Source organism: Vespa crabro, chromosome 16 (genome assembly GCF_910589235.1).
Source record: "Vespa crabro chromosome 16, iyVesCrab1.2, whole genome shotgun sequence".
In the NCBI taxonomy this organism is placed as follows: Eukaryota; Metazoa; Arthropoda; class Insecta; order Hymenoptera; family Vespidae; genus Vespa; species Vespa crabro.
In genome coordinates, this window is record NC_060970.1 from 3,690,735 (window position 1) to 3,708,480 (window position 17,746).

The following is a 17,746-nucleotide window of genomic DNA, read 5'->3' on the forward strand; positions in this document are numbered from 1 at the left end:
AAATATTTCGTAGATTTATTTTATTGATTTTGTAATAAGTAATATAAAAATTTGATAACATAAAAATTTACGAAACATTTTTCATTCTAATAAGCTTATCTTCGTGGTATAAAATATGAAACTAATAGATGACAGAGGAAAGATGCGCCGAAGGTCGTATATCTGCATATGAAAAATGGCGCTAAAGCACGGTACGTGATCTTGTTAGAAATAGTATCGATGATATTTACGTTCGAAGAATGATTAGTTAAATTAAACATGATATATTTTTTATTGTGTTATCAGAAATACGTAATTGTTTAAGAGTTAAAAAGTTTGGATGATTGTGTTTGTCCGGCTCTTAAGAATTTCTATTTGTCTGTATTCACGGTTAAATATTTGGCTTCTACCACGTCAATCAAAACGATACTTAACCTCAAAAAACATGGAGGAAACAAAGTTTTCCCATTTAATATTTTATAAATATCTTGTATTTACGATCTATTAAGTGAAAATCAAGCATAATGATAATATCTTTTTAAATATCGTTTTAAAAGTTATAATTACGTTAATTACGATCGACTATTCTAACATTCTTTTGCAATTTACGATAAGAAAATGTCGGACTTTGAAATTTTTTTATGATATAAACATAAACTAAAAATTATATTTAATATCATTTTATGTTTTATATAGGAATGTAGGTGTGGAAAGATGATGGTAATGGATCAGATATTACCAGTTGATCAATAAAATACTGGTTTATGAAGAAATAATAGGAATCATGTTCTTTATCACTTAGATTATTAATTGGGATTTTTATGATGGATGCAAGTTCTGTGGAGGATAATGATGTATCTTTTCGTTTGGGGGAGATGTTTGACAGTTACGAAGAATTGGAACATAAATTGGAGAAATTTTCAAAACGTAGTCTTGTGCATTATTGGAGAAGAGATAGTAGAACAGTTAGCGGTGCTCATATGAAAACTGCAAGGCCGATTAGCGAACGTTTGAAATATTATTCAGTTAAATACGCGTGCATCTATGGTGGTCAGAAGTTTCTTCCACGCGGTGCTGGCAGGAGACAATCTCAGTTAGTTTGTAAATATAATTTTCTTTAGTATTTTCAATGATAACATTATACTTATTCATAATAATAGTATATTAATGTGACATTAATAATAGTTAAATTGTAATAAAATTAATAAATTAATAAATATAATTTTATTTATTTATACATATAGATCAATTAGAACCAATTGTCCAGCGCACATTATGCTTAGAGCATCAAAAGATGGGACAAAATTGGAAGTAACTAGTGTTAACAACGAACATAATCACGAAATTTCTGAGGTAATAATAAGACATTATTCTTCATTAGAAACAATTCAATCATATATTAAAATATAATTAGCATGGAATGAATCAAAAAAATTTTCTATCTAAATTATTTATTATCATAGGAATTGTTCAAGAATTTACCACAAGAGAGAAAACTTTGCGGTGAAATCAAACAAGAAGTACAAGATCTCATGCAACTTCATATAGATCGTAAAAGATTGAAGGAGTATGTACGTTTACGTACAAATAAAATATTACGTTCGAAAGATTTATTTAATATAGCAGCGGCTAATAAGCAAAAAAAAGACATTACACCTGAAAGAGCATATCAATTATTTAAAAAGATACATGACATTGAAAAAATGCAAGGTGTGGATGGCGAAAGAAAATTATATTCAGAGTCAGAGGATGAGATTGCACAAACGATAAAAAGAATGAAAAAGGAACAGGAATCACCTTGGGGTCAGGATGTAAGATCAATTTTGTTTTGATTATTTTGTTACAAGATACGATTAATCATATTACATATTAATCGTAATTAATTATTGCTATTTTATTATCAAAATTAAGATCAATGAGGAAATTTCTTTATTTGTTTATTTTTTCTTTTTTTTTTTTAGGGTCTATCACCTGAATTAGAAGTGAGTGAAGGAAATGATGGTGAAGATTCGTATGGAGGTCAATTGACTCAAGAAGAAGTAGTAGATGAAATAGATACTACTGAAAGTAAATTATTAAGAACAAATAATGAGGGAGATATAATAACAACAAATGGAGAAATAGTTGGAGAATTAGTAATGGAAGATGGAGATCCATCGGTAATAGTTGAATCTATTGTTAACGCGGATGGTTCCGTTTTTGTTGATGAACGAGATTTTAATACATATTGCAGTAATCATTTATCTCATACGGTCGATGATAGTCAATCACCTAACTCTCAAGGTATGCTTTTATAAATTTAAATAATTTATACATTAATGAGTTTCCTTATTTTTATGACAATAGTTCCTTGTCTATCAAAAATATATTTGTATGTATAAATATATATATATATATATATATAAATAGTTTTAGATATAGATGCTATAACATCTTCAACAAATATAGAGAAGATGACAAAAGATCCTACATCTCCTAGTCATAAAATACAAAATAGATCCTTAACACCGCAACCACAACAAACACCGAAATCACCAAATGATTTTCACGAAACTGCGGATTCAAGGATTTGGATTATGAAGGAGGCAACGTCTATGGAAGCAGAAGTAGATAGCAGTCCTGAAAGTGAAACAAATGGATCAAAATGTGCTGCTATTATAAAAGGAGATATCGATACCTCCGATGTTGTATTAACGGATGAGGCTAGTCATCAATTATTACAAGAACAATTAGCTGTACTTCGTGCGGAAAGAGGAAAGTTACATCATGAGACTGAAATGTTAAAACTTAAGAAAGACAAATTAAAATTACAAATTAATTGTTATACTAATGAGCTAAAAAAGCAAGAGATGGAGAAAGAGAAATTGAGATTGGAAATTAAATTACTTCAATCTAAAGTAATGGAAGATAGTAATGACGTGTCTCATTATATTTTCGTGCCTTGACCGTTAAGAAATAGGTTTAATTACTGATAGGATAAATAAAGGGATATTAGGGCGCACAAGTTATTATAATAAGAAAGATTACATCTTATTTAATATTGAGGATTACATAAAAAGTGGTTGTTATAATTTTACAGTAGATAAAATTAAATGATAAAAATTGTTTTATGTATGCGATAGATACTATTATTATAATATAATTTTATTATTTTTTATGAGCCACAAAGGACCATTAATTTTTATTTATTTCATATTTCTTTTTTTTCCTTTTTCTTTTTTTCTTTTCATATATATATTATATGTATCGGTGTTAAATAAGATGTATGACGAAACATGAACAGTGTATAGATTCTAAATTGGTATTTCATCAATGTACGATAATATATGAAATAAGTTTAAGTATTCCTCTTCACTGATAATGTCGTTTCTTAATAATAATAATAATATAAGATCGCATAGCATTTAATAAATTATTTTGAAAATATGAATGTTTTTTTTCTTGTTTTTTTTTTTTTTTGTTTTTTTTTTGCATCTTTTATCCAGTAGCTATTATAATAAGAGAGAGAATAAGTTCAAGAAAATGATACACGATATATATCTATTTACTATAATTATATATTTAAATTCCTACTTCGTCTTCGAGTTTTTTAACTTGAACCACCATATTTTTAATATCTTTTGTCCTGCGTGAAAAATTACGATTAACAATTATATAGATTATAATTTGTTTTAGATTTTAAGGAAAAAATTTTTTTTTTGTTTTTTTTTTTTGGTCTACTCACATTTGACTAAGATTTTCTTTAACGGCATCCTCTTGATTCTTACTAAATACTATTTCCGTTTGTTTCTCGACAATCTCTGTATTTTCCATAAAAATAGTTTGTTGGGATGCCCTCTTTTTCAATTGTTCCAATCGCACTCGTAAATTTTGTATTTTATCCTTCATCCTTCTCAATTCTTCAGCTTCTTCTCTTTCAATGGCACTCATTGACGGTTCCTTATAGTTAACTAATCTCAATACCTCTTCCGCCCTGTCAAATTATTTTCATATATATATATATATATATAAACATAAGTATGTAGATTCATGATATCTCATATGTATTACATACATATGTAGAAATAAAATCCCATAAAACAATCGCATAACACATACGATACAATATAAATTTATGTTATTAAATAAAATTATCATTTAATATCTTACGATTTGGCATTATATAAATTTTATTTCAATATTATTGCGACTATTATGATAAGCAAATTTGTAAAATATATTTTTCACTTTATCGTTTGCGCGAACAATCGAAACGATGACAAAACAAAACAAAACAAAACAAAAAAAAATATATATATATATATATATCTATATATTGTGAATAATATTATTGATTTATTTTAATAGAATTTTCGAAAAATTTGTAATACCTTGAAACATCATGAAAATTAAATCCACCAGTGTGTATTTATATGTGTACGTTCAAAAGGAAAATATACTTTTCGAAATAATCATTCACCTGCGTGCTAATTCCTCTTGTTTATCTTTAATGTCTTCATAACGTTCAGCTAAACGTCCTGCAGTTTGTTGTAACTCCTTCTTCGTTTCCATTAATATATCTAATTCTTTCAATAAGTGAGTTTTTAATGCTTTTAATGCTCGTAATTTTTTACCTATTTCTTCGCGAGCTTTATCATGCCTTATGAAATGTTGCTGTCGAAAGATTTGCGTTACGTGGAACAAAAGCTAAAAACAACGATAGATTTGTTGTTAAATATTGAGTTAAAAACAAAACAAAAAAAAATAACAACAAATGAAGAAATTAATTAAGAAGCGTATCAATTAATAATTAAAAAGATATTATTATTTAATTATTATTATTATTATTATTATTATTATTATTTTTTTTTTTTTTTACTTCTACGCATTCCTTCAGGGTCATCGTTCGATTTCCAAGTTTCGTAATTGGTTGCGACGTTTCGTGCTTTAACAAATTTTTTATGTACATGTCGAAGGGTTCTTTGGTGACCTTTAACAAAAAAAAAAAATATATATATATATATATCATTTAATAATATTATTATTATCAATTTTATTTATTTGATCAGTACTTTTATCGATTGTTTTCTAAGTTATTATGTAAAAAAAAAAAAAAAAAAAAAAAAGAAAAAAAAAAAATATTCAATATTTCTAATAAAATATATACATTATTAAATATAATTGATCAGCGTAAAAAGTTTTCATTATAAATGACGATCGTTTATTTGATAATACTGATTAAATATATTTATTAAAAAATATTGATCCAATAAATGTCATGAATTTGTATTTATATTGTTTATATTGATAATAATTAATTACATACTTTTTTCGTTGAAGTTGCTATCGGTTCAGGAAGTTCGATACGCGGAAGATAATGAAGATCTACTACAGAAAGATCGACGACATCACCTGTGTGAAGTAAAGCAATTAGCACACATGGTTCTTGAATAAGTCCAAATCCAAGAATTGGGGTGGCCTCATCCTTTCCTGTATGCTTAGTTCTCGTGCAAATTAAATATTGCGAACTGGATTGATTTGACAATGACGGTAAAAAGCTCTCTTCTATTTTATCTGATATAAAATGAATCAGATTAAAGATTATTCGTACAAATAATTAAACATATTATAATAACAATTTATTTAATGTTTTTTTTTTTCTCTTTTTTTTTTTTTTTTTTTTTACCATTAGTAATATTGATATAATCGTCTAATTGCGATACCATTGGTAGACTGACCATATGTATTCCAGCATTGTGAGAACAAAAGTATCTGTAATGAACGAACACAAAATTCAATTCGATAAATAATCATCGTAGATTTTTCAAAAAAAAAAAAAAAAACTAATCATCGTATCATTCGATTAACATAAATATATATATATATATATATATATATATATATATATATATATATATATATCTAAATTTAAAACTTGATGATCGAAATACCTAGACTTGTTACCCTTATCATTATGCACATATATAGGACAATTATATTTTTTATCATTATCCGTGAAAAATAAACCAAGTTCCATTTCGATGCACTCGTAAATGTAAAGTGCATCCTCCGGTGTATGTAAACTGTAAGTGGAACCGTATTGTGACCAGGTCTAAAAAATTTTAATGTATACGATTTATAAGGATATCTAATTAAGTAAAGACGACAAATTTCGTTGTCAAAAAGGAAAAAGCCAATAAAATTTTATTCTTTTTCTTTTTTTTTTTCTTTTTTTTTCTTGGAAAAGGCAATCCATACCTTTTTATCGTTCTCCTCCTCTTCCAATGATTCTTTAAGCAATATAGCATGATATATTCTTCCATTGCACATAGCAATTACAATTATTGGCGGAGTTGTTTGTATGCACATAATCGAGCAAGAATCTGTTCCGTAATTGTCATCGGTCGGCGGATACATAGACAGTGAACCATAAACAACAGGTTTGTCGTAACTTAAAAAAGAAAAAAAAAAATATATACATATATACATTGAAATATAATCAATTGACATTATTACGATGGCAATAAATATAAATATTAAAATGTATTTAATTCGATTATATTTACGTACTTATCATAAAGAATATTATCACGAACAATGAGAACTTCACCATTTCCACGTAGTACGAGGATCGGCCATTCTATTTGATTCCAATCGATAGCATTTTTAGCCTGAAACGATATAGATTAAAAAAAAAAAAAAGAAAAAAAAAAATTGTTCAATCAAACGACAATCCCTTTTCAATTGTAAAATATATTTATATAATTATTTATTATACCTCATTTATATTTTTACCAATGAAAAGTTCCGGTCTCCTTAACGTCGGCGTAGCAAAATCAAAATCGACAGCTGTGTCACCGAGTGACACGAAATTGGGTATATTAGATGGCGAACCACCGCTAATAGGACTACGTCCAACTTTCCAACTTTTAATAAGCATAGGCGATTTATTGATTTCGCATTCGTACAAACTACGAAAAAAATTCAAATGTATTTTAAAAGATAGATTAAAATTATCTAAATATTAGATAAGTCCAAAAATTCGTGCGTATTATTAGCATATATGTATGTAGCAAAATGCGTACGAACTTTTGGACTGACCTGATATAATTAACGATAATGATATAATACAAATTCCATGTAATAATACAAACCGAAAGATATTCTCAGATGTTAGAACCAATAAATGAGAATCATAGGTCGAACCTGGATGCCATCTTGCTTTACGAATTTCCGTGGTAGCACCGAAATCACCAAAACAATGGCTTCTACGAAAGAAATCATTTAAATCATCAAAATTAATACGAAATAATACGAGAGAAATAACGTTTGTGATATATAAAAAAAATCTTGGTCAGTGGTCATGCGAGTCTTTAACTTGTCACAGGACGACAAACAGCTAGCTTTATGATATATAGATATAACATAAGAGATTAGGTATACTCGGCCATCGTTATAGCTTACGTTTCATATACATATATTTATATATATATATACACACACACACACATATGTATATATATATATATATATATACGTATGTATTTTATTATTATTCTCTCGCTTTACGTGGCTGGACATGGTAACGTTGGCAAAGGGGGTTGGTTGTTGACGATGGTTAGTCCACGGTCGCGTTATTAATGTTCCTGGCATGGCAGGAAGAGAGATAGGAAGGAAGGAAGGAGAAGGAGAGACTGAGAGAAAATAGGAAAAAAAGAGAGAAGAGTAGGAGGAGTAGGAGGAGTAGGAGGAGGAGGAGAAGGAGGAGGAAAAAGAGGGAGAAGGAGAGGGGTGCGTGAGAGAGATGCGTGAGAGGGAGAAATTCGTGGATACGAGAGATGTCACCAACACTAAAGCTTCAGAAACGAACATCAAGGACTCTACCGGAGAGACCACTACCATCACCATTACCATCACCACCACCACTACCACCACCACTACCACCACCACGACCACCACCACCACGCGACCAACGTAACCATTGTACGCCAGAGTTCTTAATAATTGATAAAAATGTACGTGGCGCACCGTCAGAGCGAGAGACCAGTATAAAGAGAGAGAGAGAGAGAGTAAGAGAGTAAGAGGGGTGAAAGCCAGGAACAGAGAGAGGCGTCAGACCACCCTTTGCACGACCACCACCCAGTCGTTTCGTTGACAAAGGCACATGCAACGATTTATTCGCCCTTTTTACCATGTACTCACTCACTCACTCACTCACTCATTCTCTCTCTCTCTCTCTCTCTCTCTCTCTCTCTCTCTCTCTCTCTCTCTCTCTCACGAATTTTTCTTCGTTTTGTCAAAATTTCAGATTAATCAGAATATATACATATATATATATATATGTGTGTGTGTGTGTGTGTGTGTATGTGTCTACATCGAGCTCTTTTACGTTACATCAAAAATCATAAACCTTTACGTATATCAGTTTTTGCCGACAATCTTTCCCCTTCGAACTTTTCGCCTTATCAGTTTATATGCAACTCAAGCAATTTGAAGATAATTCTCTCTCTCTCTCTCTCTCCCTCTCTTTCTATATTACTCGTTGAAAGAGGAAAAAAATAATTGAAAGAAAAACGGAAAAAACGAAAAAGAAAAGAAAAGAAAAGAAAAGAAAAAAAAAAAAAAGAATAAAAGAACGTGCAGCTGCTCGAATCTAATTAAGAAATTCTTACATGGCAGTGGCGCACATTCTGCCATACTCTCTCCTCTTTTGCACGTCTTGTTCCTTCCATTTCCTTTCTCTTTCCATCTCTCTCTCTCTCTCTCTCTCTCTCTCTCTTTTTTTCCTCTCACCTTAGTCCTCTCTCTCTCTCTCTCTATCTATCTCTCTCTAACTCTAACTCTTTTTATTTCTCTTTCTCTCTTTATCTTTCTCCTTTCTCAGTACTCAGTTCGCCGAAGCGGCCCGGAAAAATTAAAAATAATTTTCCCTAGGTAAACGTATTAACCTCTCGGGCTAGTGGGCAAGCTTTTTACGCGACGCTTTTCTCGCAATTTGTACAAAGAACCGGCCACGGGTCTACCGACTTCAAAGCGAATCTTACAGAGAGTATATATCGCATAATTTTATTCCGCGTGGGTATATTTCTTTTTCTTTCTTTCTTTCTTTCTTTCTTTCATTCATTCATTCATTCTTTTTTTTTCCCTTCTTCTCCTTTTTCTGTTCTTCTTTATCCCTTCCCTTTCATCCCTACAAGTATTTCTCTCAGTACCATTGTACGAACGATGGTTGTATCGCAGCTTCCGCTGCACCTCTTCTTCTTTCTTGTTTCTTCGATAGAGAGAGAGAGAGAGAGAGAGAGAGAAAATGGGGATGGGATGGGGGAAAGGAGAAAAATGAAAAAAAAAAGAACGAAGAAAATGAAAAGGAAAAAAAAACAAGAAATAAAGGAGAAAAGAATAAGACGAATTGTTCCCTCACGATTTAGATTACTACTCCTCTTCTCGTGCGATTTACGGGAGATGAAGGAAAAGGAAAAAAAAAAAAAGAAAAAAAAAACTAAAGAAAAAAAGAAAGAGAGTTCGAAGTCTCCTAACCAGGAATATTACGAATACGCCAGATAATCGAACTAAATTAAAACGTTTTTACCATTACGGAGGATGAGTAATCGTCATTGTTCCCACGAGAGTATAAAATCAGAGACGACCGGCAAACGAGAGATAAGCGTCCGACTCATTCGGTCTCTCTCTCTCTCTCTCTCTCTCTTTCTCTCTCTTTTTCTCTCTCTCCTCTCTTTCGTTCGCCTTTTCATCTTTTCTTCCTCGGCAATAAATCTCAGTGAAAAACCTATCCGGATCTACTACCGCTCGCTCTTCTTCTCCGCGCTTAACCTAAAAATTCATTAGATTATAAAGCCATTAATGCTCATCCGCGCGACCGGACTTGGATCTCTCTCTCTCTCTCTCTCTCTCTCTCTCTCTCTCCTTTTTTTCTTTTCTTTTCCTCTTTTTCTTTTTCTTTTGGTCTTCTCGCCTTGATTTCACACTTGGATCGATGCTCAGTTCGAGTTGTTGCAAGTTCAGCAAGTTTATTATTACAATCATTACAATCAACGTTCACCTAATAGAATCTTTTCTTTTCGATCCTACGAAATTTTAATAATACGTATTTATGTGATTATCAATGAACCGATATATTTATATGTAAAATAGAAGAAAAAAAAAAAAAAAAAAATGAGTAAGCCACCGTTCATTGATAAAAATTATTTTACGAAAGCGTCGAATCGTACGAAGGGTTTAAGGGTTGTTCACTGGACTATAAACACGATTACTCAATATTTTAATCGATATTAAAATCGTATAACATGTTATATCAGATTTTATCCCTTATTTAATTTCTTTTATCACTTCTTTTTTCTTTTTTCTTTTTTTTTTTTTTTATATAGGCCGCATTATTTCTTCGCTTTCAATTTGAAACTTCAATTTGAAACTTTTACAAATACATTAGGAAAATTTTACATAGATAACGTACTCGATAACGTTTATATTTATTATCACTGTCAAATAATCCATTAAATATTCTTATCAATTTTGATTAATTTCTCTCTTCCCTCACCATCTCTCTATCTCGTAATTATCAAAGCAACGTGCTATCGCATCGAGAGATATATTGCATTAATAAATCATTAATACTTTGTTCAAAGCTTCGTGAAATTCCATTTTAATAACTTGCAAAATCTCACAATATCATAATTTTAAATGATATAATTGTAAGACGAATAATATTAGGTTGACATCTGGTAGAAACGTTTTCGTAATCTAAATACAGAGTTTATAATGATCATTTTTGTAGGATCCCCTCCATCTGGAACCATCGCCACGCTTAATTCTGACTTGGTGACCGTGTAACAACACATAAAACACATACACCCACAAATCCACAGACACAAATATATACATACACATACACATACACATAAGCGTGTAATATCGTTCAGTAACTTGAAATATTTTTATTAGATTCTCTTGAAATTATGAGCAGAGGTAAAGAATGAGAAGGAGGATGAGGAGGGCTTGAAAGACGTTAGACGGTGACGAGGAGAAAGAGAGGGTGGAGAAGAAGGAGGAGGAAGTGAAGGAAGGTGGAGGAGAACTGTGGTAGTTGTGGAGGCGGTTAGGAAGGTGGGCTTACGAAGCTATGCTCACGATATAACGAGAGCCATTATGATAAGCGAATGCATAGATTAGACATAACTTGTTAGCCTGCTTATACGCTCGTTATACGACGCTAACGTATACTATTCAAAAGACGAAGGAGTTAAATTTTAGAGAGAGAGAGAGAGAGAGAGAGAGAGAGAGAGAAAGGATTTAGTGTTTGCCTAACCAGCTAAGCAATTACAAAAGCGTGTATTACACTTTATACCTCACGTTACCAGATATTTTTAGAATTCTTTGGATACTTTATTAACGATCGTAACTAACTTTCAAACGAATAATATCTATTTGAAAGGAAAAAAAAAAGAAAAAAAAAAAAAAAGGAAATGTTATCCTATACGCAGCCAATCTTTTTTTTTTAAAGTAATTCTTGTTCATATTTCTTCTCTTCTTTTTTTTACTCTTTTTTTTTTTTTATGTTTCGAAAGATATTTAAACGATTGACGCAAAAAAAATATCGATTAATATATAAAAATTTCAGATATATCAAATTTTCTTATTTCCTTATTTTCGTATTTACAAGTACTTCTCTTTTTCTTTCTATCAATTAAATATATATCCCCTACATCAATATATATATATATATATATATATATATATATATATATATATATATATATATATATATATATACGTATTCACGTATTTATGTTTAAGAGATTGATAAAAAAATAATAAGCTGATATTATATACACATACATACATACATACATATATATATATATATAAAAATATATAATCCGTATGTGAAAATAAAATGAAAGACGTTCTAATCTTAGAAAATACATAACATCGTTTCCGCGTTCTTCGAGAACTCTCGCATATCGTGACTAGAAGGCGTTAGAGAATGGAAGTTCGCGACTCCGTTTCGACCTCGTGTCGGCCGGTGAGCGTTCTGGAAGATGCGTCCGATGGTGTGAGGGTGGCCCATAAAATCGGGATGTTGCGCAAAATATAACGAGCAACGTTCTCTGCTCGCTGCTGCCTGACGCTCCTCTCTCTCTCACTCTCTCTCTGTCTCTCTCTCTCGTAATTCATCCTCTGCTCTCGCTTTGCTTTCGCCTTCCTCGACGACACCTGCGTCGGCAACTAAGCCCGTTAATTCTCAACGTTGCGTCCCGTTTCCATCGTGGGCATCGGTTTCGGGAAACGGTCTACCATTTCCCTAGGATCCTTGTTGTAACTAGGATCCTTCTCTCTCTCTCTCTCTCTCTCTCTGTTTTCTCTCCTCTTCTCCTTTCGTCACTATCTCGAAACTTCATTAATTATATCCTGAATGATTCAGTGAATAATTTAACGAATATTAAACGAATAATTTTCACTTATTGTTATTAATAATTAATATACATACATATATGCATACATTGATGCATCCATTAATTTATATATATATTATTATTATTATTAATTATTAGAAATTATATACGAAAAGGAGCGACGCGATACGTCCGATCGTTACGATAGTCCGTACGTGAATGATAAATGGAAAATAAACTATTCAAGGTGATCGTTACCTACAACAATTATTTCATTCGTCCTATTGATAACATTCTCTCTACGTTTGTTTACGTCTTAAGAAGAATCTATAACTGTACGTTCATTTTGTTTATAAACTGTGTTCCTTTTGATAGATCGTCATTAAGAAATTTTATTATGTATACGAGAGTACGAGACACGTTTCTAATGCTTTCAATAAAAGTCGTAGATCGATATTCATTTAGAAAGAAAGAAAAAGAAGGAAGATATATATATATATATATATATATATATATATGTGTGTAAGAAAAAGATAGAAGGACGCGTTTCAAGGATAGACGTCACTTAGAGACAAGCATTTCTTTTTACACCTTATATATGTATGTACGTTTCACACGTCTAATCTCAAGAACACCAGCAGGTACCTCGTTACATGTGTTTGGCCTCTCAACAAAGAGACAAAGTTTCGCAATCTCGCAAAGCCAACACACACACACACACACACACTCACAGTACATACATACACAGAAACACACACACATACGCGTGAGTACGATACATTCTTACCATGCTAATGACGCAGAAATCGCGAAACGTTCCAGGTCCGAGCAACATGAGGAAGCTTGGAGGAGAACAAGGGAAAAGTGAAAAAGAAAGGGAAAATTGTGATAGGAGAAGAAAGGATAGGGCCAAGGCGAGGGAGGGGATAGTGAGGGGAAGGAGGGAAAGAAAAAGCAGAACGGTGGTACGTAGAAAAAAATCGTGGAGAAAATTTATGTGTCTTTGGACGTGACGAAACGAAACGAAACGAAACGAAAGGACGGAGGAGACATAGTTAGATCCGATGGTAGGTACTCTTGAACCGACCTGGCTGGACGGAAAACGGCAAACAAAAGGATATGTTATATCTATATAATGTACATATATATATGTGTGTGTGTGTGTGTGTGTGTGTGTGTGTATAGGTACGTATTTATGTATGTGTTAGGAAGAAAGAAAGAGAGATAGAAATGGTCACAGAACACGAAAGAGAGAGAAGATGGAGAAAGAGTAAAAAAAATAAAAAGAGGGGATGCAAGTGTGCACGAGTTCGTAGTGCTAGCACACCCTTTCTTCCTCCCAACCACCCACACCCTACTCATCCTCCTTCTCAGTACGTAGGTAACACACGTACTACTGGTGTAATTAAAAGAACCGACAGATGTCTCTCTTTTGCCGTCGGATTTTATTTCGTTATACGAGGAGGAGACGACGACGACGACGACGACGACGACGATGTTCGCGATGGTGTCCACAAGAAGGATAAGGACGAGGACGAGGATGAGGACGATCTCGTTGACGAGAACATGGTAGGGGTATTTAAATTTTTCAACGTAGCTCTACGGACGAAATTCTTTGATTAGAAGCGTCCTCGTTGTAATATATAGGTAGGATAAGTAAGTACTTATATACATACATGGATATATATATATATATGTATATATATATATTTCTTTCAGCTCTACGCGACGGCGAATAAACGTCTTATACATTTCCTTCTATTTCCTTTTCATCTTCTAAGCTTGGATCGTCTTCTTTTTCTTCTTCTTCTTCTTCTTTAAGAGTGTATGTATGCTTACTTCTCGCGTTAGAATAACGTCGCCAGCTAACGTGAATCGCGTGCGAAAAGAAAGGGATGAAGGGAAAGGGATTCGAGCAAAAGCAAGCATTTCGTGCGACATACATATTATTTACGCTTATGATCCTCTCTCTTTCTCTTTCTCTGTCTCTGTCTCTCTCTCTCTCTCTCTTTATCTCTCTCTCTTTCTCTTTCGGAGATATAGACTACTAGAGACGGGTTTTGCGCATTCGCGCTTAATACGAAGAACGAAAAAGACAAAGAAAAAAAAAAAAAAAAAGAAAAAACAAAAAAGAAAAAGAAAAGAAAGAAAAAAAGAAAGGGAAGAAAAACGAAAAAATCGAAACAAAAAAAAAAGCATTCTATTATTCCGCCCTTACTTCTTTCTTTTTCTTTTTCTTTTTGACTTCATCTCTTCGCATTTCTTTCTTAGTTATATTTTGCGATGTTGAATCGACCAAAACTTTTTCTCCTTTCTTCTTCTTCTTCTTTTTCTTCGATATTGTATATTTAAAAAAAAAAAAAAAAAAAAAAAAAAAAAAAAATTACCTACACAACAGATGTAACCAGGGAATACGTATAATTCGATTTCTTTCGTTAACGTTGGTCGTTCGAGTCGGCGACGATCGGACGTATGTATGTATGTATGTATGTATGTATGTATGTATGTATGTATGTATGTATGTATGTATGTATGTATGTATGTACGAGAAAATGGTCTCAGAGCGACGATAAAGTTTCTCGTCGTATGGTAGTAGGTATACGATAAAGCATGCTTTAGTATGCTAGGCGCTTAAGAGAGACAGACAAAGAGACAGACAGAGAGAGAGAGAGAGAGAGAGAGAGAGAGAGAGAGAGAGAAGGTATACAGTAAAACGGCTTATACATTTTTTTTTTACCTCGGTGCGGCTACATTTTTCAAAAAGGCGCGGATATCATCGGGGACCATCTAAATCATCCCCCGTGGTAGAGACAGAGAGACAGAATGAAAGAGAGAGAGAAAGAGAGAGAAAGAGAGAGAGAAAGAGAGAGCGAGAAAAGAGAGAAAGAGAGAGAGGGAGAGAGAGAGGTAGAGTATAGGGGGAGTGGGTGGGAGTAGGTTGGGCTTACTACGCACCCTATGTTCGGACTCAGCAAACACAAGCCAAACCAACAGCCGATACCTCGTCGGCTACCCTCCGAAAATACCCCCGGTCGTATATGTCGCAGTCCGTTCGTGGCTCGCGGCAAGCCGCTGATTTTCGTTACTGCTTGCTCATCGAAAAAAAGTAGAAAAAAGGGTTGCGAGATGGAGTGCGTATATGTGTGTATGTATGCGAGAGAGAGACAAAAAGAGAGAGAGAGAGAGAGAGAGAGAGAAAGAGGGAGAGAGAGAGAGAGAAAGAGAAGGATAGCAGGTAGAAACGTTTGCACAGTATACAATGTTAAAGATAGGAAGAGGGATGCGGTGGTGAGCTCGGTGTGCACGCGTCCTCCTGTGCGTTCCCGTATGCGGATCACCGTGAGCGAATATATACGAGCATAGAGCGTGTGGCTCCCCGAGATTAGCCGAGGCTTTATATCGGGATTACATATGTAAAACCATTAGGTTAAATCATTTTTTAAATAAACGCTTTTGCCCCCCCGTTTCGGACAGAACGGACGGCTCAGCGAGAGCACTGCTACAGATAGCGATGAGAGGCGGCAACTCGTCGTTCTCTATTCCAGAGTAGGATGGGGTAGGGTTGGGAGGTGGATGAGAATAACTCGAGGGATGGGGGTGGAGGCGAACTGGAGTTTTGAGAGAGAGAGAGAGAGAGAGAGAGAGAGAGTATATTCGTTGACTCGTCGGACTGACATGAAATATTCCATAGCACGTTCATCCACGTGCTAGAAGATTTTGCTCGAGTTACGAATACGAGAGATATACGCGAAGCTCTATCGTTTTACGATTATCGTTTCTTCAATGTTCCAACGTAAATGTCTCTTATTTGTATAAATATTGATTCTCGCAGGAGAGAAACAAGTATATGTAAAAAGAAAAAAGAAAAGAAAAAGAAAAGAAGAAAGAAAAAGGAAACAAAAATAACATAGATCAATTTAATTAAAAGGATTGACGGGTAATGTAATGAAAGATTTTATTTATAGGCTGCTGTTCATTAACGAATAATGTAGAACTTAAAGGAGATTGAGAATTATTCATAAACGTAGGCCGACTCTTAGCAATAACCGAAGAGGGAGAGAGAAAGAGAGAGAGAGAGAGAGAGAGGGAGAAACAGGGTTGGTTTCCGGTTCTCTACAGTGTTGAGAGACCGAAGCTGAATTCTAGCGGATATTAAGATGAGTATGGTTAGAGAACCGAGCGAGGTCCTCCTACTGGTCGCATAATAAACACATAACGGTAATCCTTAAAACAATAATTAGCCCGCGTGAGCCAACAGAGAAACGGAGCAATCTTCCGTTGCCACGTGGAATTGCAACGCTTTCGCAATTCGTTGTCGAATTATTGCCGCGCGACTCGCGCGACTGTGGCGTCCTAGACAACTTACTCCTACAACATACTAACTTAAGGTACCTTATACACCAGGGATTCTACTTACTTCCTAAAACGATTATTCCCGAGATTGTATCACGCAAATGGCTTACAACACTAAAGATTCATTGGATTTACCGAGATTACATTCGTTCCATTTCAGACTTTTCATTCTTATCGTTTCTTTCTTTCTTTTTTAATTAATTAATTCATTATTTTATTTTATTTTATTCTATTTTAATTAATTCATCCGTTTTATCTTTGACTGATTGTTTTACGCAATAGTAGAACTCAGGTCGTTCATCGGGACATATTTTATTTCTTTTCTTTTGCGTGGGATGGTTTTTTTCTTTTTTCCTTTCTTCCTTTATCTATAAAAACAGGAAAATAACGAATCGTTCGTAAAATTGTCAATGGTCGATCAATTTTCGCGTTAACGAGGATAAAGATCACTTTGTTGGTTTATTCTTTTTGTTTTTTTGGGTTTTTTTTTTTTCTTAAAAGAAACGATTGACTTTTTTTTTTTTTTTTTTTTTTTTTTTTAGACGTGAACAATGCGGATTCAGCATAGAGACGTCAATCATTGTATTAATCTCGTTGGTACGTAATAGCGGGAATTCTTGAAACGATGTGAAATTATCGAAGAAACGAAAAATTTCAAGGGTCGTTAGAAAATGGGAAACGTTAGAAAATCCGTGAAGAAAATAGGTTGAATCTCATCTAACCGTGAAAGAGTCGAAGAGGTGTGGCGTCGCAAAGTGGTAATAGTTTTAATCCGGTGTCTTGAAGTCAGGATTTGGTGGCGCGGCAGTTAGTTGGGGCTCCTCGGTAAGTCCAAGCGAAACCCAGTTCTCGCACTGATATCATAATCCGAATAATCACTATTATTGCCGCCATTTGCTTAATCCGTGACTGAGTATTCCACCCTTCTTTTCCCTTTCTCCACCCACCCACCCAATCCACCCAATCCACCCAGGTCCCTACTCCCTTTTCTTCAACGTTTCACAAGCGTTTAACAGAAATGATTG

The 17,746-nt window shown here is 33.4% G+C and overlaps 2 protein-coding genes across 9 annotated transcripts in view; one reads left to right on the forward strand and one right to left on the reverse strand.

Annotated features, from left to right (window-relative positions):
* The first annotated feature begins 9 nt into the window (after positions 1 to 9).
* LOC124429893 lies at positions 10 to 3,377 on the forward strand. 6 transcript variants are annotated; one of them, XM_046975726.1, is made up of 7 exons: positions 10 to 191; positions 676 to 699; positions 782 to 1,072; positions 1,224 to 1,332; positions 1,443 to 1,790; positions 1,941 to 2,262; positions 2,389 to 3,377. In XM_046975726.1, exons 3-7 carry the CDS (start codon positions 801 to 803, stop codon positions 2,922 to 2,924), a joined length of 1,587 nt encoding a protein of 528 aa, XP_046831682.1. In that variant the 5' UTR covers positions 10 to 191; positions 676 to 699; positions 782 to 800; the 3' UTR covers positions 2,925 to 3,377. The 6 variants fall into 6 exon arrangements, with proteins under 6 accessions (XP_046831682.1, XP_046831680.1, XP_046831683.1 ...); XM_046975725.1 differs by lacking the exon at positions 10 to 191 and adding an exon at positions 376 to 599; XM_046975724.1 differs by having other exon boundaries at positions 676 to 1,072.
* Positions 3,175 to 17,746, reverse strand: part of LOC124429888 (nuclear pore complex protein Nup88) — a 68,662-nt gene continuing 54,090 nt past the window's right edge. For all 3 annotated transcript variants that reach the window (XM_046975693.1, XM_046975695.1, XM_046975694.1), the window contains exons 3-13: positions 7,113 to 7,226; positions 6,737 to 6,929; positions 6,529 to 6,629; positions 6,217 to 6,409; positions 5,910 to 6,070; positions 5,645 to 5,730; positions 5,285 to 5,532; positions 4,838 to 4,948; positions 4,439 to 4,665; positions 3,704 to 3,952; positions 3,175 to 3,604 (exon numbers count right to left, since the gene is read on the reverse strand). In XM_046975693.1, the coding sequence (XP_046831649.1) occupies positions 3,541 to 3,604; positions 3,704 to 3,952; positions 4,439 to 4,665; positions 4,838 to 4,948; positions 5,285 to 5,532; positions 5,645 to 5,730; positions 5,910 to 6,070; positions 6,217 to 6,409; positions 6,529 to 6,629; positions 6,737 to 6,929; positions 7,113 to 7,226 (1,747 nt within the window). In that variant the 3' untranslated portion in view covers positions 3,175 to 3,540. The remainder of the gene's footprint in view (positions 3,605 to 3,703; positions 3,953 to 4,438; positions 4,666 to 4,837; positions 4,949 to 5,284; positions 5,533 to 5,644; positions 5,731 to 5,909; positions 6,071 to 6,216; positions 6,410 to 6,528; positions 6,630 to 6,736; positions 6,930 to 7,112; positions 7,227 to 17,746) is intronic.

What these genes read in the sequence shown, in the direction of transcription:
- LOC124429893 (XM_046975724.1), top strand. Translation starts at nt 801, where the DNA reads ATGATGGATGCAAGTTCTGTGGAGGATAATGATGTATCTTTTCGTTTG. An exon ending in ATAATCACGAAATTTCTGAG is followed by an intron (nt 1,333 to 1,442) that starts GTAATAATAAGA and finishes TTATTATCATAG; the next exon opens with GAATTGTTCAAGAATTTACC. An exon ending in TCAATCACCTAACTCTCAAG is followed by an intron (nt 2,263 to 2,388) that starts GTATGCTTTTAT and finishes ATATATAAATAG; the next exon opens with TTTTAGATATAGATGCTATA.